The sequence below is a fragment of the Carassius carassius genome, chromosome 30, assembly GCF_963082965.1.
Source record: "Carassius carassius chromosome 30, fCarCar2.1, whole genome shotgun sequence".
NCBI lineage: Eukaryota > Metazoa > Chordata > Actinopteri > Cypriniformes > Cyprinidae > Carassius > Carassius carassius.
Window position 1 is genome coordinate 20,892,189 of NC_081784.1, and position 25,203 is coordinate 20,917,391.

The 25,203-nt window shown below is 40.1% G+C and overlaps 1 protein-coding gene across 2 annotated transcripts in view; it reads left to right on the forward strand.

The window, feature by feature from the left end:
- Positions 1-25,203, forward strand: part of lrmda (leucine rich melanocyte differentiation associated) — a 271,154-nt gene that overhangs the window by 159,661 nt on the left and 86,290 nt on the right. For both annotated transcript variants that reach the window (XM_059517918.1, XM_059517917.1), the window contains exons 3-5: positions 13,252-13,383; positions 14,618-14,752; positions 21,140-21,266. In XM_059517918.1, coding sequence (XP_059373901.1) covers positions 13,252-13,383; positions 14,618-14,752; positions 21,140-21,266 — 394 coding nt within the window. The remainder of the gene's footprint in view (positions 1-13,251; positions 13,384-14,617; positions 14,753-21,139; positions 21,267-25,203) is intronic.

Sequence of the window (25,203 nt, forward strand, 5' to 3'; positions counted from 1 at the left end):
CTGTGGACATTAGTATCCAAGTAATAAAATGACAATTAAAAGTGTGTACTATGTTATAAACATTTACACTCATAAACCTTTATGCAGGTTCCCTATTGTAATAAAGTGATTTTAGAAGACATTTTACATTTGTAATCCAGTCTGTTAGCTTGTAGCCTGCTTTGCTCTGCATTTACACTGCTCTCATCCCTACACAAATATCCAGTGGGATGACACAAAGCTTGGTGTGTTGAACAAATATGAGCGCTGTATTTATTAAACCTACTGGTTGAGCACAAAGCATCTGAGGGGAGAGGAGGTCTTTTTTGGAGGATGAGTGGAGACTGAAGCGGCAATTCGAGGGGCCCAATCGCACTTGAGTTTACTGGTAAGCCTGTTGGACATCCGGCTTTGTTCCCCTTATAGTCTACTTATCAGAGGGCTGATTCGCTTGTCCCCTCGCATGTTCCTGTCCTATCTCAGCGCAGCCAATTTTCCACAGGCTAAGTGCTCAAATTGAGCCATTTTGTTTCACTTTAAACTAAAGCGGGGACCTATTATGCGTGATTTTTCATTCATAGCTCCCACTGCTGGCACTCTCTCTCGTTCTGTCCGCATTCGGAGGAAAGGCCTTGTGAGGCCGCACTGTTCTCACTCCAGGCATGTCAGCTTCAATCTGCCACCCCTGGGTGTGAGGGGCCAGCCGTGGTGTGGGGGCTCACAGGTCAACCCTGTCGGTAATTGATGTTGCTTATTCATCTGTTTTTCCTTGTCTTTTTTCCTGCCGCAGTGGCCTTTTGTTTGTCTAAATTGTTAGAAGATTTACTGTAGGTCCTCGGGCCCCTGAGAAGCATAACCCCTGTGGCACTGCCTCCACACCCCTGCTGAGCAGGAGGCTACACACACATACCCTGACAGATAAAGGTAAACCGCTTTTCCTCAGTCAAAGTGCAGAGAGTATCTTTCATTGTGACCAATGAGGCCATCTCCCAGGCTAATTTGTCATGGCTTCATGCGTAGTGTGCATATGACAAACCCAATGTTACTCCTATGGTACATGCAGAGTCATGGATATGTAATTGTGCATACTTAAGACAGAAAAAATAAATAGGGTTATCAATGTTTAGAAAACATATATTTCCATATATTTTGATGCTGGTTTTAAAGGCTCTACGTCTAATTGAAGAGTATTTCAAAATATTATTGAAGAGAAAAGTTTTTACATCCACAACTTTTTAATGTTATACATTGATGTTTGACTTTTTTCCACTTTTGTATAAATGTGTTTTCGTGTTTTGTCCAATGTAAAAATCAAAGTCCTGATACCGCACATTGTAGGGTTTCTTTCTTTATTTGTAATATTTATATTTGAAAGTGTAACCATGATTACATAATTTTTTGTTTTATGAATTATATTAATATGATGTTATATTATTGTTTTGTGATGCATTTTCTTTTCTTTTATTTTTTTACCTCATTGTTCATTTTATTCTTTTTGTTTTAAAACCCTCATTATTTTGCTATTTTGTTTGATGCTAGTGTTTTATTTGTGCTTTTCCTTTTTATTTTATTATTTTTTAAATTTATTTTTTATATTTTGTTTTGAACGTGTTTTTTGTTTGTTTTGCTTTACTTTCCTGGTTTTGTTTTGAATGTGTAAAATCCTCAAACATGAGCACAGCAAATAGTGACCCTCTAAACCTTCACATGGCCAGTGTTTACATTACATTCTTCAAACTCAGCTGTCTTCAATCATAAGCAGTAATGCTTTTGAACTACAAAAGACACCAAAGCATTTTACCTTATTCCTCTGCTCGTTACTGCATGCTCATTTTTTATTCTCACTTTACAGCTACAAGACTGTCACCTGAAAATGGAAGTCAGGCGACTGTAAGATAAAGAAAAGTGCCTAATTACTGAGCTTCATTTGATCTTTGCCTCTGACATGTCGGCAGGCTGCATGGGTGGTACGTCCCAGGGGCCCTTTGAAGAGGGCGATTTTGTACGAGTTTTGGATCATTACACAATAAAGAACACTTCATAAGTCATGAAACAAGTTAGAGAAATGATGGTTAATGATGTTGACATCAGTTCAACTCTATAGAAATATGCTGAGATTTGACTGGACTTGCCTTCTTTAATGATTCCTGCTTTTCTAAGGTAATGAAGCAATGGCAGAGAGAACGAGAATAATCTTACATCAAACTGAACTTCAGTTAAAATTCCATAAATCATTCATCACATGCCTCTTTTAAAGTACCATGGCTATGTATTAGAGAGGGCATCTGCAAACAAGTGAGAAGGAAAGAAAGACCTTCCCATTTCCAGTTTGATCTGAGTGATGTAGCAATAGCTCAATGTCTAGGATGGCTAGACATAAAAATAAAGAAAAATATAATGTGTATAAAGCACACTATTAAAAGACATGGAGTTTGATGCACAAAGGGTTTCCAAGTGCTTTTACTGGTCATTGACCAGTATTCAGAACACTTTCAGTAATCATTATTGCTTCTTTTGACCTTCAAGACAAGCACTGTAGACAGACACTCTGATAGTTTAGTGTAAATGGCAAACATTTTGTTCTCAGTCAATGCAGGGAAGTAAATTTATTTGTAATGTAACAGTGTCAAATCGGTGTTCGACACTAAGCCTTTATTAGAAATAAAACTTTTAAAACTATGTACCAGAAATTAAGCAAGCAAAAGCAATTACAACATTTTTTTTTCTTTACCATACACTGAAAGTAAATTGTGGCCTCAGCTATCATTCATGTATGGAAAAGAGCAGCTCGGACTAGAACTGTAATTGGGCCATAAAAGTTTGGCCCGACAGGACCCGAGCCCGACAAGTACATTTTGACTGACAGCTTTTTAAAAGCCCGAACCCATTTACAGCCCGACATTATTCAAATGTGCGCACGCACACAACTCTTTTGCCTTTTGTCAAGAATGAGTCATTTATACATGTTTTAACATAATTTATTCATAACTAACGTAGACTAGACCACTTAGAAGTTGGAATAAAGAAATAAAATAAGTCCTCTGTGACATCTTAACATCCCAGCATTCTAGACATAGGTTAATTTAGCCTATAAATAGACCAACACACCAATAAAACAAGTCTTTTTTTAACAAATTAAGATTAATTTTAAATTAAGATGGGTATTTGGCTATAACGAAATTAAGATAAAGGCTCTGCCAGATTTGCTTCGCACTAGCAGATGATATTTAATAAAAGAATAATGCCAACATTAGCGTAAATACTCTGTCCACATTATGCATTTAAAACTCAATGATTATTTAGTTATCATTTGAAAACCTTTATTCACAGAGATTAGGCTAAGCCTACATGTTTTTGTGGAGGAAAATGATTGAATCCACTGTAGATGGCCTCAGCGCGTTCCTGCGCTCACTGATGGTGCGTCATTATTCACTCATTATTCTCATTATAAACATGGTCAAAACTTTTCCACAACTCAGACTTTGCTTTAGTTGCTGGTGCAACCAAAACGTAATCTCCAGAGGCAAGCCTCCGTTAAACCTACTCGGGTTTCGATTAGTGCGAGAAAGATGCGAAAATGGATGCCATCACATGAGCGCTCGTTTACCTCGCAAACCGGAGCGCAAGCCCGAGCCCGGCCTGAGCCCGCATAAGATGATATAAATTAAGCCCGACCCTGTCGGGTCCCATCGGGTCCCGTCGGGTTCGGGCAAAGATCTTAAGCTCTAGCTCGAACATTACAGCTGAATAGCTTCTTTTGTTTCCTGCGTGAAAAGAAAGTCTTATGGGTTTGGAATGACTTGAGAGTAAATAAGGACAACATTTTTGCACTTTTGGATGAACTATTCCTTTATTTTAGTTATCTGTTGATTTATAGGGATTGTGTAATGTTCATTAATTATCAAATTAATTAATTATTAATTAATTAATTAATTATCAAATAATTAATTATCATTTTGTAGCATTGTATTATGATATTGCCTTTTGCTTGTGATGAAGAGACATCTTCATACCTGACACTTTACTGAGCTACATAATGATATGGCAGAGCGACAGCTAATTACAACATAATAAGTGAGTGATGATGGAGTCAGAGTGTATGTGCCTCATATATTTAAGTGGTTTCAAAGCATTTACATCTTTTGTATAGAGATCAATCAAACCACTCTTCATTTAATTACAACCAGATTTATTTGCATATATTCTTACTTAACATGATTGAAAATACTATATGTAACAGCAATATCTGCACTGGTTATTTGAATGTGTAAATGCTGAAGAGCAAACTTGGCCGAGGTACAATTCCTTACTGTAAAGCAGTTAACCTATTTTCAATGTATACATAAATTGTAGACAGGCAGCATTTACATGTGACAGTTACATAAACAAACCCTTTTATAGCTTCAAAGTGTTTAAAACATACATCAAGCTGTCTAACATCATTCCTGCATTCTGTTTGTGGATTAGAGATTGGCGAATTGACTTGAAACCCACAAGTTAAATGCGGCACGGCTGTATTTTTGTTTATTTTAGTATTAAAGATTGTGCTTCTATTTTGCAAAATGTCTGCAAATGCTCACTTAGTAGATACCACTCTGGCAAGTTGCCTACATTTAGTTTATAATTTGTTGTTTGCATGGACGCTGCGATGAAACTGTGCATGAGGAGGAAATGTGCATGACATGCAGATCCGTAGGTAGGGGAAGCTGATGGCAATTTGGACGGGAGAAGGGAAGCGCTCACTGACTGCTTGAAACCTTTTAATTAGCATTAATTACCCAGCAAAAAATGTTGGGGCTTGAAAGGATTTGTGTCAGCAAGTGAGAGATCAAAGATTGCGGCGCTCGCATTTTGATCTGCCAAGTAAAAACTAATAAGAGCCCTGTAATGGGGCCCCAGAGAGTGACAGCACAGGTGGGGGACGTAATCCTCCCAATTAAATCATCAGATGATTTAATTTCCCTTTAATATTAAAAAATTACAACTTCTTTTCTCAGTGGCCATCGTTTAGATAAAGACTGATTTTCCAGGCATCTGCCAAGCTTCTTTTTTTCTCTCTCTCTCTCAGAGCCCCTCATTTACAGATTTGAGAAAGTGAAATGAAAGCTTTTTGGGAGGAATGTGTGGTTGGCCATGAGGCACGGAATCATGGCTGTCTCATGTGGTTGTGAGAGGGGATGGGAGTGATGCAGACCACGGGCAGGACCCAGACAGGGTCATCCATCAAGTGTCATTGATCATTTGCCATGAAGTGACAGCAAGGTAGTGATTATTTGCTATTAGATAGATGCTCAAGCATACAGGGCTGCAGCTTGACAGTACAACGACCTCAACCCCAGCTATCGTAGAGGAAATGTTTATTTACAGTATTTGCAAATAACAATTCAAAATAAATCCAATTATGAATGCAATGTAAATTTGTTAACCCTGATTTAAGATTTTATACAGCTGACAAATGACTACGTATATTAAACAGTAAAATCTTATTCAGAATATCCACAGTTTATTTACATAATATACAAACAAAAGTAATTATGATTAGGAATAGTAATTATGAATAGTATCTTTTTTCTTTCAATCATGTTTCATGTTTACAGCATCAAATATAATGCAATAAGCAGATTACACAGTAAACAATGCTTGCGTGCTATTATTAAGGGAGTAAATGACATTTATTGTGTTTTTTAAATTATTGGGCAGAGTGTAATAAAATAAAATTGACTAAAAAAAATTTGCATATCTTTCATATTTCGTGCATATTGAAATATTGCAATAACTGAAAACATCTTTTTAAGAATATAGACTAAACTTTTACCTATTCATTGTAATTCCTCTGCAAAAAAGTGCCTAATGGATACATGTAGGTTGCCATTATTTTACCTTAAGCCATTTTTTTTCTCCTTTACTGCATCATTTTCAAAGTCATTGATTTAACTTTTTGGTATTTATCTAAATGCAAAGTGCCTTAAGATACATTTCCTTTGCAGATAAACAGTGATGGCAGATGACTGCGGTGCCATCTGTAAAGAATAGAATTGATTTTCAGGGCAGCGGTACAAAAGGGAGAATGCATTTGTTTTGCGAGGAGAGGTATAATCAGTCAGTGGTGTCGTTTAATAGAAACTGGGTTGCACCAGAGACAGGAAGGCCATGAGGCATGAAGAGAAATTGTGTCGACCATTTCTCTACCAGCAGACCCGTATAAAGTTACGCTGCAGTGCTTCCAAAATAAAGTGGCTGGCTTTGTTTTTTACTTTGATCTTAAGTATAACACTTGTATTTGACAATGTTAATGTTTTTGATTCTGGTTATGGTGTGGTGTTCACGCTGGAAAGTATAAAGCAGGATGCCTTTAACCTCTTATTACATATATGAATTGTTTTATATTAATGAGGTGAGAAGAGTATGTGATTTCAGTGGAATGAGTAATTTTGTGTCTTGGTAACAATGTATAGCATGATATAGTTGTTTTTGCTGGAAATTCAACTGTAAACAAGCTTCGTTACGCGATGCCTCTCAACCAAATCAACCAAATCAATCCCTTTGTAATCCAAGAAGCTGTCTGTATTGGAAATGCCATGTCTGCAAAGGTCAATATTTTGATATACAACCACAGATATATCACAGTATACATAGTAAGGCAGAATCTGTATAATTGACACTGTCTCACTGTATACATGTCAGCCCTGTTCTTTTTTCTAAAAAAAAAAACATACAAACAAATACACATCCATGAATTTTATTTTAGTAGCTTCCAAAAAAATTGCTGCTCAATTTAGACAACCACAATTTGTATTTATTTCACCAAAGGACACACATGCTTGTTCCAGAAGCTGTCTTTTGATAAAGGTTGTGCCTTTTGCATGACTGAAGCGGGGGTATGTGATTAGACAGCAACTGGACAGACACTCTCGCTACTCTGTAGCACAAGGTGATTTGTGCACGTTGCAGCTCAGCTCATGGAGTCCAGGTTGCCCCTGAAAGGGCCCATCAGGTCAGTCAGAAGTGGCACTGGAAACAAAGTTTGCCAGGACCAGGGGTCAAATCCAGCTTAGGGAGTCAGCTTTATCAAAAGCCTCCGTCACATTCTTACCATACGGCCAACCTCGACTGATCCAGGGCTATTAATCACAGCGGAGCGGCTCTGACCTCAGCCCCTTCTCCCTTTGAAGTGTGCTGTCCTTTGCTGCATGAGGAAATCATTTGCTGCCTGATTCAATGAGCCATCAGCCGAGCCAGCAGACCTAATGACATGTGAGAATATTAACCTCCTACCACTGAGAGCTGTGAATCTTGAGAGGCAGTCTATAATTCACCAGGCGTTTCATCCCTAGCCTCAGTCCTTCTTCCGGTCGAACCCCAGCCCCCCACCCGCCCGACCTGAATCAACCCCACCCTAACCAGCACACCACTGCTTGGTCCAGTCAGAGGCTTGCTAAAGGGATAGTTCAATCCAAGAAAAATTATTTGTCATCATTATCATTTACCAACCCTCAATTTATTTTTTTTATTTTTTTCTCTAGTCAATGGTGAGTAAATGATGAGGGTGATGACAATAAATATATAAATTAATGAATTTATTAATGTTTTATATAAATGTTCATTTTTTTTTTTTTTTAATTAGCAAGCTTTTATTTTGGTGTGTTGTCGGCAAGTAAGTATATGCGGTACTGGGTTTATTGCTTGCGAGACAAGAGCGTAAGTGAATGAAATTCTTTGAAAACAGCAGTGGATAACCTAGATTTATGCTCTCAGTTTGAATAGAAATCAGTATTACAGTTTGTTGATCTAATAATGTAATTGTGCTTTAACAGCTGTCATCCATGTCGGTACGCAAATGAACGGTCTGAACTTATTTACATCTAACTATATATCAAGATTTTTTGAAACCATTTTATTCGTTTGTTGACAGTGACATCAGTGTAAATCAGCATCTACTTTCCTTATAATGTTTGTAAAACAGAAGCTTGAACATATCAAATAAAACAAAGACCTGGAACCAGTCAATTCTGAGCATTTCTGGTTGAACCATTCCTAAGTGACCCATTGTTATCTCCTCTTTTAATCCACAATTTGAGACTAATTAAATATAGCAGTTTATTCATGGAACCCCATGGGTTTTTTTTCTTCTCTTCACAATTTTTCTTTGACACATTAAGGTCCAAGACACTAGCATTTAGCTTTTTATATAACTATCTGTTACTTCTGTGTTATACGCAGTACTGTAATGATAAGTTGGTGCCAAATTATGCACTGCAGGTTTGCGAATATCCACGTAAATAACAAACCATACAGTATATTGTATATTGGAAGAAATCACCCTGACAGTGTGTGTCCCCATTAAAACTGCAGGATAACTGTTTCATAAGCCTTTAACACATGTAAATTGCAACATAGCTGAAGCCCATTTCCTTACACATGTGATCTGTAAATTGCTGCCACCCAAGGACTGGTGACATGTTTGAAGTCAGACAGGGTGGATGGGCTGAGATTAAGCCAGATAATGGCTGCCTAATAGTGCCAAACTGAAGATTTATAGTGCCACTGCATCTGAAGCATCATGTTTTTGAAGATTGAAAACAGAATTGCATGCGGGTCGAAGGTGGGAGTGCTTCTAAGCTCCTTTGGCACATATATTCAGCATGAAGCTGGTGTCAAGATCATATTCAAGGTTGTAGGGTTGATTAAAAACTGGCAATGGGAAGATGTGGCGTTCTACATCACATTTATCACAACTACCTCTGAGAAATAGTCGATTCATTTATTCTCTCTGTGCGATGAGGAGTTTGTCATGTTCTCTGATAGACAGCTTTGCGGTGTCATGTGTATTTTTTTCCTTCACGTTTATTAAAATCAGTCCGATGACTGTTTTTCCAGCCCCGTTTCCCTCTTTCATTCATTATAGTTTCTTATCTTGGCAGGCAATCACAACTGCCAGGCAGCCAGTCCATTATGCACATATGAAGCCCATCACTCCAACCGGATTGGCCAATTTATCAAACATTTATCTTTCGCCCTGTGAACAGCGTGTCAATTTGCCTGTCACTCCCAAGCCTTCGCAGCATCTTCGGAATAAAAACATTACTTTTCCTACACCGGAGATAGCTTTGATGTTAAATCTCCCCTCTTTAACTTTCAAACAATGCATGAAGTCAGATTCCAATCCTTGCACAGGAAAAGATCCCAAACAATGGAATCTGCAGCCATCCACTGTTGACCAAACCCAAATTGTACTTTGAGACCGAGCCGTGATGCTGCTTGCAGATCAGCTGGAGAGTATGTATGTCTAGATCGCCCGTGGCTGTTCTGGGACCCAGTTTTGGCACCAGATACATGGGTGACACTGTGGAGCCGAGGATATGAGAGAGACTAATATCAAAGGATGATCAGAGCTGCTCTGTCAAGAACAGACACACTGGGGACTCAAAACAGAGAGCAGAGAAGAGAAAGGCCTTTTAAAACCACTGAGCAAACAAAGGAATTACTGGCCATAGCAAAAGGGAAATATCAAAGCTGGGAATATCATACAGAAGGAGGCTTTTGCTGAATGGGATCACTGCTGGAACGCAGTCTCGGAATACAAAGGCATCGTGAATGTGTTTGAATGAGCGCTGTGTCTGAGAGTATGTTATTTGCGGTTAGCACTGTTTGCTAACTCGGTTGTAAAGGCTCGGCAGGTGTATCTCAGAATTCTCTCTCTGTGTCTCCCTCCCTGGACATGTGACCTGTGAATGCTGGCTGACTAATGGCTGCAGTGACTGACATTTCAACCAATTATCCCAGAGTTTTTTTTTCTTCCCGTTGTCAGCAGCAGTTTATCAATCAGCATGTCTGCATTAGTATTTGTCTATCGATCCATCCATCTCTGTCAAGCCATCTCTGTCTCAATGTCTGAGCTCTTGTCCTCTTGTTTGGCGTCTTTTGACTATAGTCTGCATAGTAATTTGTTTTACAGGCCCTGGCTTTGAAAGGTTGCTTAACAGCATTTATATGGCAACCTTTTGAAGAGGCGTGGAAGCAGACGTTCTCAGCGAGCGCTTGTTTCATATGTCAGCAAACTGTCACTATCTACACGGGATCTTTTTAACATATCCCTTGGTAATAATGTGATTGTTTGACCTTCTATCAACTTTCTCTGTCAGTATTTCTCCTCCTCATTCTAGTAGGCATTATGTTTAATAATATGATTACGAGACATCCCAGTTTTATGAGCAAGAGTTACCGTCAGGATGCTATTTGTCCCAATTAGTAGCTGCATCATATACGAGCTAGTGTCTGTATCTCTGTAAAACTACACCTGTCACAAAAAATGTGAAGACACACCATGATTTTGTTTCTCACTTTTGTGTTTTGTGGTTTAACGAGGGGAATATTTCCACAAATGTGTCGCCACGTGGAGTAGTGGAAAAAAAATCCAAGGTAAAGTTTTGATGTTTTTGTTTTTTTAACAGAGGTAACGTTTGTAAGGAGAAAACATCTGTCACTAGTTGGATTTTAAATTTTGATCGTTCATGATGCTTACAGTTTATCTTAAACCATGTATTATGCTGCAGTTCCTTATGAAGTTCTGTACTACTTTATTAACTCAACCGCACACTTGGTACTTGGTGTTTCAATTTTGTTGTACAATCGTCCAAATAATGTGCTTAATGTGCTCAAAGATAAATTTTTTATTATTATTTAAAAATGTTCTATTAATCTTTTCTTCTCACAAACTGTTATGAATGTAAACGTTGTAAATCACTCAATGCCGGATTCAAACATAGGTCATCGCCATATTGGAGTGCCCCTATTATCCACCAAGCCATCTCTGACCTGCCTTTAATTTGTGTCCTGGTCAGTTGGTTGCCTTATTTCTCATGTGTAATCATGTTTCTTTTCCAGTGCAGTATGTTGTTTAGCAGCTAAATCTACTGTTTTGTGAGCTGTGGGCTAACTCAGGCAGAGAGAGGCAGACGCCGCACTGGCAAACATGTTGAGATATTCACTGTGACAATGAGCTTGATCATAATTATCTTAACAAGGAGTGGGTCCATTGGCGTGGCTCATTAAATCTATCTCTCTTTTCTTCTCTCATGTCTTCATGCCATCACTCTCCTTCTCGCCTTAGATCAGACACCGCTCCCTGCATTGTGCTATTCTGTCATTGTGGTGTGACTTTGAAGATGGTGGTGAAAATGTGCAGTCAGTTTTGAATTCCCCATGGGGACAAGGTGCGAGTCAGAGAGGTTCCTACCTGAAAGTGTTTGTGTTATTGGGTTTTAGATTGCTTGTGTTTTTTTTTTTTTTTTTGGAAGTGTATGTTTAGGATTTTCTCACCATCATTTTATTTTGTTATTATCTGGAACATGTTCCATATAAGAACACATCAAAATGACCATGGTAGGCCAAATAAATACTGAATTAAAATTGCTGATTAAAGTGTCAATAAAAGTAGTCCACAATGTGCTCTGTTCCAAGTGTAACGTAGCCAAATTTTGCATAGTAAGTTGAATATACTGAGTTCAAGATTATATTTAAATGAATGCCAAATATAATGTAGAATATGAACTGTAACTGTAAAAAGAGCTGCATGAAGATACTTCAACATTTCTCTCTTTACATCTCACAGGTTTTATGTGTCTTAGTATCGTTTTTCTTTTTCTTTTTTATCACTTATATCAATTATATTTTTACCTTGAGGCAGAATTTTCAGGTGAACAAATTTCGTTAAAAGCACTTAGCAATTAATCATTCAGTTAGCAACACATTTTGAAAGTTTTCCTCTTCTGCACTGTACAGATGTTGCGTGTAATACAGCAGCGCAAATGTTTAGGCACAACGTGTTGTGGGTAAATTAAGGCCTTGCCTGTGAATTTAACTGATTAAATCACCTTTTGCACACAGCAGTAGTGACACGAAAACAACAATTAATAAGCAACCCCCCCCGTGATGCGTGAATGCCTCTTAACTAAGCGGCTAATAAAATTACACCCCCCTCCAGATACAGCCAAGGCAAACAGGTGTAGGGGGTTCGCAGAACAGCTTTCATTAATCGAGCAGGGACATTTCTCAGAGTTTTGAATTTGACAATATGAATGGGACGTATTTCTCATGTGCTTGTAGTTCTTGGCTGTCTGCTTCTTTATGTTTGCTTTCTTCCTCTTTTAAAGCCCATAAAATGTAATCATAAGAGCGAGGTATCTGCATAACACAACAGAGTTTTATGACACTGACAGAAGGACTGATTTGTTCCTTGCTACAATAGTTGGGTGTCTTCCAAAGACAGACTTCACCTGGCTAGATATCAACATTTTACTCCTGTGAGCTCTTTCCAGATTGCCTTGGGATTTTCCACGCTACTGTACCACAAAGTTTCATGACAACAAAACCAATAAGATTGTTATGCAGGTTATTTTTCCGTTTTGCCTCAAGAGCGCCGAAGACTAGAATTTTGTTGCTGTCAAATTGTTCTCTGCTCAAGGAGGCTGACAGACCTAAATGTCAATTAACTAAGGCTTGGCACATTAACATTGTAGGTTGTCAACTTTTACCATTTGAGGGATTAGAAACACACACCCCGGCTTTTATGCATCTTCCATGCCATGAACTTTGGAAGCCCCGACATTACCCTGAGCACCACCCTCCATCATGTTTATGCCAGCACAGGGCGGGGGGAAGAACTAGATGGAGGGAAAGTCCTTGGGGACCGTGTGCCTGCGTGCACGTGTGTCACTGCGGGATTAGGTGTCACAATGGGGAATAAAGAGAGAAATGTCAAACTTTTTCCCACCGTAAAGCGGTTGTTTTTAACTGTAAGCGGCTCATCTGAGAAGTTGGAGAAGTTGTACTCATTCCATTTGTGGCTAGGCACTATAGTTGAGCTGGGAAAATGATGGATGACGAGTTAAATTTGTGTTGGGGGAGTGAAGGTGAACTGTGACAGAGTTATTTATCTTGGGAATGGAGGGTTAGGGTCAGGCAAAGCTGGGTGCCTGAAGGCACAAGACATTGACAAATTCATCCCGCACACTGCATTTCTGAAGCCCTTTTGTTTTGAATCCTGGCTACTCACAAGTGACCCTCATCACTCACGCTGCCAGTGTGTGAAGCATGCCGCACCATGCCAGGGGATCTTAGCGCTACTAATTCTTATCATTCACTCTCCTGACAGTCCCAAGCCCAAACTATTCTGGCCTGTTAAATGGCCCGCCTGAAATATTTATATCTGCACATAATATCTGCCCAGGTTTAGGGCCATATCATTATTCCTCTCTTGCCTTATCATTGCAGGTCACTGACAGGTCTGAAAGCATTCAGCCAATTGGAAGAGCTGATTGTGGACAACAATCTCCTCGGAAATGACCTCCGGTTGCCCAGGTTACCACGGCTCCATACCCTAACGCTCAATAAGAACCAAATATCCTTTGCTTTTCAGCTCTTATGCTTGACTAAAATGACAGGATACTCTGTGAGTTTCTTGCAATGCAGTGCAGGATATCCTTTTGCCACACTTTGTCTTTTTAAATGATGTTATTGTGTTAAATTGAGCTCCTGTTTAATGGGGTTGCTTTATAAACTCACTTATAGAGTTTGTGCCATGGTGACCTCTAGTGGAGGAGAGGCGAAACAAAACACCCAGCACAGTCCCATGACTGAAAGATAAAGCCCTGTTAGACGTCTTTCTTAGAATCATATCATATTGTGACCCATATCGTAGTTACAGTACATTAGTGAAGGGCCACATGACCAGAAAGCAGAGAAAACAGAGTTTATTAACCAATATTTGAACTCATAAAATTCCCAGTGTAGCATTAACTGTAATAGCATTAAGCTAGCGTATTAGCTACCCCACACCAAAAGTAAATCTTTGAAGCCAGACTGGAGATTTCAGGTTTCCATCCGTTGACAGTCGGCAATTACATCACTATGACACTTTACATTTAGTTGGTGTGATGGGACTCAAAGAGAAATAAATGGCAAAAGTAAATGTGCTAGCCTGACTAAAATTTATGCTCTGCTGTTTGTCGCTGGATGCTATCTATCTACATAATAATGACGCAGCCTCACCCTCTGTTCTCCAAACAGCTCTCCTCCGACAGAGTGTCAGCAGCTCCGACCCAAATTCTGCTGTGAAGTGGGCTGCACATGCTAATGGGCCAATTATTTACATCCTGTAGTGGCCTGCTGCCATTGAAATTCAAGTGCTGCATTAGTGTGGTTGTATTTTGACACGTTTCAGGCACCATTTTCCAATGAAGTGAATGTATTAGTGATGAATTTGCTGTGAAGTGGCTGTTTGTTTCCCTGTGCTGGGTGAAGGGGAGGAGGTGTCCATGGCTTAGGGAGTCACTAACTGTTTTTACCACAAGGCATCCATCATTTTGTCAATGTTTTTAATGTTCTGGACCAAGCCACCCAGGAAATGGGAAGATGAACGGGAGAAGAGAGCAGCCAAACTTGCAGCAAATGCCAAAATCTCACCCTTAAATTTACCCACTCTTTGTATTCTCAAGCACAATGGCTATTGAGCTCTTTCGGAGGGTTTGGGTAAATTTGACAGAGTTCTTCTGGCTGGCCAGGCCAGTGGAGAGCACAGAGTAAATGCTAATGTAGTTTCCAGCCTCCATTCCTTGACCTCTGCCCCGTGACACTTCACCGACATCGAGGCCCTGCTGGAGCATTTGGTGGAAGTGACGCCAGCGCTGGAATACCTGAGCCTTCTGGGAAATGAGGCCTGTCCCAACCAGCTGGTCAGCATGGATAAAGATGAAGACGACTATCAGAGATACAGGTCAGAACACTTGTCTACACTGATGAGCATGCACATATGAATTTTGTCTCTGTATTGTCTGTACCATACAGAGGTATCCAAAAGTCTGACAACACCTTGGAAATCTGGTCTTTTAAACTTAGAAAATTAACATTTATACACTGAATTAGGAGTATTTTAATAAGAATAACATTTTAATTAGGAATAAATACATGCTTTTATTCAGAAAGGATGCATGAAATTGAACAAAAGGTTATAACGGGTACGACTTTTATAATGTTACAACTGTTCTTTAGAATTTTCTCTTCATCAAAGAATCCTGAAAAACAGTTGTGTTTTCAACATTGATCATAATAAGAAATGTTTCCACCACCATATCAACATATCAGAATGATTTCTAAAGGATCGTGTGACGCTGAAAACTGGAATAATGGCTGCTTAAAATACATCTTTGCCATGGCAGGAATAAATTACATGCTAAAATGCATTCAAAATAGAAAACAGCTGTTTTGAACTGTGATCAAATTTAAATAATGTAATGATTAAAAAAATAATAATTTTTCCTTCCCTCAAATTAAAAAAAATATTCTCAGAGTGGTCTCAGACCTTTGGGCCTCACTGTATATGAGATTTTTTTTTAGGTACTCATGATTTTTTGCTTTGCTGAGATGTTTTTATTTCTTCTGGTACAAAAGAGAAATACCCCAGGAGAAGTAGTTTGGCAATTTTCAGTAATCCTTTATTTGGATGAACAGCTGTTGCAACACACCATAAATCACATTGCACAAGCAAAGACTGATACTTTAGGCTATAACCACACTCCTCTTAAAGCTACTCACCTCCATTTTTTTTTCTTTTTGTTGACTTGCAAAATCGATTTCATGTGTGAATTGTGATAACCACAAATTAGTGTATGCTATCCTTTCCAACAAGATGAAACGATGCATTCATTATCAAGCCCAGGCCTATGTGCCAATGTGACGCTTTGTTACCACCATTTGTCAGGTTTTCAACATGAAACCCAGCATCGGGAAGAAGGGAGAGCGAAACGCATTCTTTTGTCTACCTTAGGCCTAAGTGCATTTTTCTTGACACTGTGTTCAGTATGAATCATTTACTATACAGATGAACCCAATCGGCGCCACTCTCGCACAATGTCTCCCATGCTTCACTTGGTGCAGAGGACGACCATTCTTTCCCTGACTGACAGCAGCGGTGCGTTTGTGATGTAATATTCATAATGTGTCACATAGTAATACATCAATTTGAGCATAATGCAGATTTTATGTCTGACAGGGTTAGGCGAGTTCTTGGGTCATGGCAGGACTGGCCTTGGGCTATGCACTTCTCAGACAGTGCCCTAAGAATAAAAAAATAAATAAAATAAAAAAATGCAACCCGCTTCATAACACAGTGAAATATAGCACACCTCTTTGCGCTCTTTCAATTAGTCAAATGAAATGAACAGGCGTAAGTACACTCGGCTGTATTTTATAGCAGTCGCTCGGCTCATTCATCATTGTTTACTTCTGGGGCTCGAGGAGGTTTTTCTTTCTCCCTTTAGCTGAAGAAGTACCGTTCTCGACACAGCGACAGCCATCTGCGGTAAAGGATGTATGTCCTGTCTCTCTGGAATGCTCTCCAGCTCAGGCTGTCAGTGATTGCATGTTTGTCTCTTGACATCATGACGTGTGTGTGTGGGCTTAAATATCTGTGTTTGCTGAAGATCAGAAAGTTTAGGGCCAGTTTTGCCTGGGGTGCTTTAAACAACACTTGCTGCAGAGCTGCTCCAACCATCTGTCCGATCAGCACAAACTGTTTCTCAATCATCAGGAAAACACCTGCATATTTCCCGTTAACAGTCACTGTTGTTATGTTTGTTTGTAATTGAATCATAACCATAAACAAAGCATACCCACACCACACTGCTCCCAGTCACTTTTGGATTTGTTACATAAAGTTAATAGCTGCTTTGCTAAGGCAAGTATGATTTTCTTCCTTTTGCATATGGTTAGAGTTAGGGATTTAAACAAAATAAAGTTTTAGTTTATAGAGAGTAAAAGAGAAAGAGAGAGAGATTTTCAATGTTTTTGAAAGAAGTCTCTTATGCTCGCCAAGGTTGCATCAAAAATACAAGTAATATTGTGAAATATTATTACAATTTGAAACAGCCTTTTTTCATATATTCAAAATTTATTTTATTCATGGGATAGTAAAGCTGAATATTCATCAATCATTACTCCAGTCTACAGTGTGACATGATTTTTCAGAAATCATTAAATCATTAATCCGACCGCCTGCACCGCCGGCGTTCTCGCAGACTGCCGCTCTTAGCGCCGATCTCGGTCCGCCCGCTTCTTGCCGCTTCTCAGCGATCTCCTGCCGCCATCCGGCGATTACAAAAGAGCTTTTTCCAGCGGTTTTCGCCGCTCTAAAAGAGCATTTTTAACGGCGGCGGCCATGCTGCGCCACAGCTGTGGTAGCTGTGTTTTCTGCCTGGGTAAATCCTACGCTGAGGCTGCACTCACTGAGACCTCATGCTGCTTTTGTAAGAGCATGAGTCTCGCCTCTCTGCACTCGCGGATCGCTTTCTTTAATGAAAGAGCCGACACGCAGCAGGCTGGACGAGTGGTACCTGCCAGGACGCCGCCAGGCCCACCGCTAGCACTCTGCCCCATTCTTCCCTGAGATTCATGATGAGCTGACAAAGTCGTGGCGCGCCCCCTACTCGGCCCGCCTACGCACTTCCTCTGCAGCTCTCAGCTCAGTAGACGGCTCTCAGGAGAAGGGCTATGAGCAATTGCCGCCCCTGGACGAGGCCATGGCTGCTCACCTCTGCCCCCCCCCCCACGACTGTGGGGTGGAAAAACAAGAGAGCCCTTCCTTCCAAGCCCTGCAGGACGACCTCTGCCATGGCTGGCAGAGCCTACACTTCTGCGGGCCAAGCCGCTTCAGCACTACACACCATGGCCATATTCCAAGTGTTCCAGGCAAAGCTTCTCCGTTTCCTGGATGAGTCTAGCCCTAGTGAACCTGCTTTTCGCGACCTCCGCAGCGCCACAGATTTGGCCCTGCGTGCCACGAAAGCCACGGCCCAGGCCATTGGACGATCCATGGCCAACCTGGTTGTGCTGGAGCGCCACCTGTGGCTCAACCTAACAGAGATTAAGGAGAGCGACAAAGTGGCCTTTCTCGATGCCCCAGTCTCTCTATCCGGTCTCTTCGGGCCAGCCGTAGAAGGGTTTACAGAGCGCTTCACTTCAGCACAGAAGTCGTCCCAGGCCATGTGACACTTCCTGCCCAAGCACTCCACCTCTGCCCCGAGTCGCCCCAGGACTGCGCCGACTCAGCACCAGAGCAAACCTGTCCCTTCTACCCCCCAGGCGGCGCCCCCTAAGGAGCAGCACCCAGCTCGTTCATGCACTTTCACGAAGTGCATGAACGAGGCGCTTTCCCCTCTGAGACAGATGGGAAACTGCATTCTGAACTATCTCGACGACTGACTCATTCTAGCTCAAGGTTTACGTAGCAGCCATCGCAGCATTTCATGCTCCTATTGCTGGCCAATCAGTGGGTCGAAACAGCCTCATTGTGCATTTCCTGAGAGGTTCTAGGCGGTTGAAGCCCCCACGTCCTCTCACTGTTCCCACTTGGGACCTTCACACGGTCCTTGGAGCACTCAAAGGACCTCCCTTTGAACCGCTGACCTTCGGCCCCTGACGCTCAAAACCGCTCTGCTACTTGCTCTAGCATCGGTCAAGCATGTTGGCGATTTGCAGGCCCTCTCGGTGAGCCCTACATGCCTCGAGTTTGGGCCCAATGACTCAAAGGTCATTTTAAAACCCAGGCATGGCTACGTCCCTAAAGTGCTCTCGACGCCATTCAGAGCACTGGTGATTTCCCTCTCAGCTCTGCCTCCGTTGTCAGGTGAGCGAGAGCTGGATTTACTCTGCCCAGTGAGGGCTTTGAGGATATACGTTGAGCAGTCACAGCCGTTCAGGCAATCTGACCAGCTTTTTGTCTGCTTTGGTGGCCGCACCAAGGGGTCTTCGGTCTCAAAGCAACGCCTCTCGCGTTGGATAGTTGATGCTATCGCCTTATGTTACTCCTCTATGGGCCTTGAGTGCCCCATAGGAGTAAGAGCCCACTCTACTAGAGGGATGGCCTCTTCATGGGCCTGTTCTAGTGGTGTCTCTATCAAGGACATCTGTGAGGCGGCCGGCTGGTCCTCGCCGTCCACTTTTGTCAAATTCTATAACTTGGATATCCCGACCTTGCACGCTCTGGTTCTTTCGGTTTGATACGACGGCCTCTATCAGACTCCGTCATCATACCACCTCCAGGGAGCTAGCTCCCTCTTAGCAGTGTAGTGTCAAGGGTTCGACGGCTCCGGCCCTCTCACTTATCCTCTGGACCCCAGGGTGTTCAAGATAAGTCTTGTCGTTCCCTACCGTGGCACGGTGCGGTTGAATTCGTTCCCCATACGCAGTATGAGTGAAGTATCGAAAGGGAACGTACTCGGTTACGAACGTAACCTTGGTTCCCTGAGATACGGAATGAGTACTGCGTTATATGCCATGCCACGAAGCTGCGGCTTCAGTGTCGTCGCTTCAGTTATATGAGCTGATTTCCTCTGGCGATTGCCTGCTTATATAGCCATTCACCTCGCCCATTTTGGCGGGCTTTGGCGTGCTGCATCGCCACAGGCTCGCGCAGCTACGCAGCGCTGTCATTGGTTTAAAAAAGTTTACAGATTAAACCAATGGCAGTGCAGTTGCACTGCGTTATGGAAAAGGCTTCAGTATCGAGGAAAAAAAGAGCTTTTCCCCCATACGTAGTACTCGTTCCGTATCTCAGGGAACCGAGGTTACGTTCATAACCGAGTACGTTCTTTAACTTTTTATTCATCAATAAATCCAGAACACACACACACACGGTGGGTGTATTATTATATATCAATTATTTACATAAACATATGCTATTATATGTAATTTGTGTCAGTTTTATATATTTTTTTCTTCTCACCAAACTGGAAATTTGTTTTTCATTGCTTACTGTGTAAAAACTAGGGCTATCAATAGAATAAAATAATTATGATTATTCTTTGATATCTAGGTAGGTTTAGAGAGCAAAATTAAAAGGAAAAGTAATAAACAATTTGATGATTGTCTTAAAAAAATAAACATAATACATTTATATTAAGTTATATTAATACACAAACTTAAATAAATAAACATAGCAACACCCTCACAAGCACGCCAGCATCAGCCAAGTAGCACTTTGTTTTCTTCAGAATCTCGATTGCTATATTGTTGGTATTGTAAATTCTAATTTGCGAAAGCAGTGTTCAAATGCACAAGATACACCACTGGAGTGTTTATGCAAATGGAGTTTAACTGAATAGATGCAATGGAAAACACATCCCCACAGGTTTTTGATTCAGGCTTATCTTAATAGGATCAATCTGCAATTGTGTTCCCTGTGATCCATCAGGAATAAACACGTAGCATGGGTTCGCCTTTGTCCTTCATCATTGTCATCATTATGGGTTTGTTGCTGGCTTTTGCATGAGAGCTTGGTTGGGAATCTGTCACTGCCCATATACACATCTGTTCACACCTTCCACTTAGTGTCTCTCTCTCTCTGTCTGTCTCACTCTCTCTCTCTCTCTCTGTTTGAAGTCTTGACATGCTTCTTCCTCCATTCCAGTCAGCCTGTGAAAGAATCTGTTGTCATCTATGTATTCCTGCTATTATCTCACATCATTTTCTCTCCCCAAATGAAAGACAGAGAGTCTGTGAAAGCGTACATAGATATCTGTGAAGCTACAAAAATGACAGCTTGGCAGATTCTGTCAATGTGGGGTTTTCATGTTGTCCGTATTTTTACATATTTTGAAGGTAATTACCCATTTACAAATATTGCTATGGATAATTTAGCGCATTTTGAAGGAAATGTTCATTTAAGTTTTTATGTGTTAGCCTTGCAGATTTTCTTCATCATTAAAATTGAGATGTATTCTATTATTGTTTTTATTTCTTCTACTTTTTCTTCTTCTGTTTGAATCAAATTATAGATTTGTTTTTATTTTTTATGATTATGTTTTTTATATTATGTGTATTATAGATTTGGTGATGATGGTGATGATGGATGGATGGTCCCATAACTAAAATGTAGAGGCAGCTTATGAAGGCAAAACAAATTACTGAAATACTTCATCTTAAAATATTTACAATTACTGAATTATATAAGGAACATTTGCTTCCTCTCAATAAATAAACAACACATTATGACTCTGTATGTGGTTTGGTATATTATAAAATACTTTTTTATTTTGTAATCTAACATGCAGGCTGGATAGTAAAATATGCTTTTTCTTTTCTTTTCTTTTTTTTTTTTTACCTGCAGGTACTTTGTTCTACATAAGCTGACAAATCTGAAGTTCCTGGACACCAGGAAAGTGACCCAGTTGGAGCGGTCAGAGGCTGAAGCACGTGGAGCTTTCATGAAGGTGGTCAAGCCAAAAAATGACCAAGTAAGTGCTTTGATTTTACTAGAAAGACCAAGACACATGACACACACAGGATCAACAGGCTGTTGAGATGCATCCCAAAATTAAATATTTAAAATGGTCTGTAGTTGAGCGTGTTGCCCAGTAGCCAGTTAAGCATCTTTACCTTATGTAATGTGGATGAATAACTACACAGCCTGACCCTGTAAATGATTTGTGTAACCCTCCCTTTTCTGTGCAGATGACTATAAGATCTTAAAAGGCTAAGGCACCATAAGCTTATCCATCCCACTTCTTCTTAGCTCCCATTGTTTGTTCGTAGCAAATTGTCAGAATCTCTTAAGAGGTTACTTGTACGCAGCTCTTTGAAGACGTGGCCTTTCAATCTCGCCTGGCTGTTTAGAGGAGGGTCTTTTTAATGACCACGACCTGACCTCTTTCTGTATGCATGAGCCCAGATCAAAGTGGACGGCGCCTGTCCGATCAGCCTTGGTTCGCTCGGCATGACAGTGCTCTCGATCAGAGTGACAGCTCACGTTCACGACAGTCACCATCGCTTAATTATCCATCGCACACACAATTCTTTCTCTCTCTAGCTTGTGTTTGAAGGAGGCAGGCAGAACCCTAGTCTTTAAACACTTCTCCATTCTCTTCTCCTCCAGAGCTTATGAAGGAACGGCTTTAGTAAGATTTGATTTCATGTAATTGTGCAGTCATAAAATATTTAGATTGTGGTTGAACCAAGTCTTTATCGTCACTTCTTCCCAAGAGCTAGTGGAGCAAATATGGATGTGGATGCTCTTGAAATTTGATGCAGAGTTTAAAAAGAAGAGAAAGAACAGAATATGTATCACAGTCAACATTCAGACAAAGTAAGCTGGTATTTATTTTGTTTGCATGATGCTGAAAGTCACTTATTTTGCTTCAGAATTAAAGTGATTGAAAAAGTGAAAACCATGCAATAAGTTAACCTCATTCAGGCATGGTTTTAGTTTGAAGGATATTTTGTTGGTTGGAAAATAAGAAAAGCTGATCGGAGAATGGAAAATAAAGTGTTGTGCAACCTGTCCATTCAAATAAGGCAAGACATTTCAGGACATGCCATTTTTAAAGAGATGGAGATGAATAAGTGATCACATGTGAAGTAAGTAAAATAGTTTCCAATAAAACAGTAACATAATGCCACAGTAGATCCATTTTAAGCACAATCATTGAGCAGTAGCAGCATTTAATACTTAGCAGGCACACTGTTGAAATAGTCAACTGTTTTAAATATCTGGGAAACAACATAGTGTTTGATTATGTTAATATACTGTTAAGTATAATATAATATACTTAATATACAATATATACTGTTGTTTATAGTTAATTTAGGTTTCATAATTCATATTAAATTAATATTCATTTATCAAACTTGAAATACAACTTGCTGAAAATGTAGGAAACATTTTAAAATAAGTGTGTTAATGCATTAATTAATAATAGTATATATGTTATATTAGTAAATGTCCACTATCAGACCCTTGAGCAGATTAAACAGCCTGTACTGTGATGCTGCAAGGCTTCGGTCCTCTCCACAATAACTGCTATTGTAGAGGCCTAGTGGGAGGGAGAAAGTTGGCTGTGCTCTGATGTCCCATGTCTTTGCCTGGCGCAGCTGTCCCGCCAACGTTAGCCTAGCATTTGCTTTGATTTAGATGAGACCTGATGTGGCAGCCATAACAAGCTCTGTGGGGCATGTGTACTCTTTGTCTCTAATTGGCTTCATCATCATGCCGATTGTCTACTGACCAATAGTGCAGGTCACCAATTAATGAGTGTCAACGATGAGCGAGAAGATGATGGCATAATTAGTTATTTGTGTTTGCCTTTATTCTTCATCCAGTGGAGTGACTTACATTTAAAGACACACTGGCGTTAACATTGTTACAGCAGACTGTAATTAGCTCTTCCTGTTTTCCAAAGTTCCCATCAAGCCAGAGTCCTGTACCGACAGCTTGCTGTCAATAGCATTGTGGTAGTCTTTGAATGTCTCATCTATGCCTGTCTCTTAGGTCTTGCCCACTGTTATGTCTGTCTGTTCAGTTTTGTTTACAGAAAGAAAGAAATATCTGAATATTTATGATTTATTTATTAATATATGCTGGTGTGATTGTGTGAGTGTACTGTGTTATAGAGTGTTACATGACATACATAGATGTATTGTAAATGATTATTCTCAACAGGTTTATAAAACAATTAATTAGATACAGTACTGTGCAAAAGTCTTAGGCCACTAGTATTTTCAACAACAAAAAATGGTTTTAAGTCAGTTATTTCTGTTTTGCTGTAGTGTGTCAGTAGGAAATATCAGTTTACATTTCCAAACATTATTTTTGCCATTAAATGTAATAATGCAGTGATATTTTTGTTTGCACGAGGAGTCTGACAGCAGCTGGTGCTCCACACAGAGATCTGATCTCACCATCATCAGTCTGTCTGGAATAACATGAAGAAACAGAACAAACTGAGACAGACTCAATCCAGGAGAACTGCTGTGCGGTAGAGATGAGGACTGTGTGAAACTTGATGCACATCATCTCAGTTTAATATGTGAACAGCAAATGATGCGATCTCAAAACAAACAGGAAAAAAGGCATTACATGCAAATTTTTAAGTTATAACATGTAAATACATAAGCCTAGTCATCAGCAGCGACCTCAGCCAAAACGTCACTTGCAATTTTATATTTTTGTCGCAGTTTGGAGCCCTGTATACTGTATACTTTAATGAAGATTTGATTTAATGTTTAAAGGCCACATTTTAATCTGGCGTTCTGTTGTGGTATTAGGTACACTAATACACCACAATGTTTTTATGCAGTTTGAATACCATGACATTGAAACTTTTTTTTGTACCCAAAGTGTAAATAGCTGGATAGAAGTTGCTCTTATCACATTCAAAGAGTTTTCACTTTATTGCCTCCCAAAGTGACGCTGAACTTACTGAATGTTTTAAAATCAAATTTAGCCCAAGGTGACATTTATTACAGCCTGTTGCAAATCTCTTTCTCTTCTGCATTGATTTCTTTTTCCTTCCACCATGCACTGGTGGTCCTACAACTATATATTAATGTAAGTGGGTGAAAATGAGCTGTCTCGCTGTTGTTGTCTGGTGTCTCTGCATGGCTGATGTGTGCTGGAAGGGAGGGAGGTCGTTTTGTGAGCTGTAGTTATGAGGACAGCATAATTGGGCCTGTGTTTTATTGGATTTCTAGATTGGTGAAATGGAGTGATCTGACTAGCTTAGAGAGAGAGAGAGAGATAGAAAAGGGAGAGGGATAAACAACTACCTGCAGTAAACAAGGAAATTCAGAAAGGGTATTTAGCTTTTTCTCAAAGCCACGGTTGAGAGAAGGAAAATGAAAAGCCGTAAGCTGTGTTTTTGGGAAATTGGATGTGCAGGAATGCTATAATGTGATATTTTTCTTTCAGAGGACTCTGAGGTTATGGAATGTGATGGCGTGAAACCACACATACACACACACACAAAAAAACAAACAAACAAAAAAACAAGTACAGTACTTGAAGTACAGAAAAGTACAGAAAACATTATATCTTACACTTTAACTACCCATGTCTACAGAAACTGGCAGCTTTGCTAACCTATTTTAGAAGCTCTTTGTACAGTTTTCAGCAAAAAAAAAAAAAGATAAATCATTTAATATTTCAACTTTTCTTCTTAGTTTTTTCTTTTTTTCTTAGAAGTAGCTGCTTCACAACGACGTTTGGTAGCTACGTAAGGATATAATGGTTCTGAAATGTCAGCTAGATTATGCTTGGTTGAAGCATTTGACTTGATTTGCTCACCACGATCCACAATTTCTCCCACATCCTTCTACCGGGTAATGAAAAACAGATGGCCCAACTGGAGGAGTTCGAGGCAGTGCTGAGTCCCATCAGTTCTAGTCACACAAACTCAG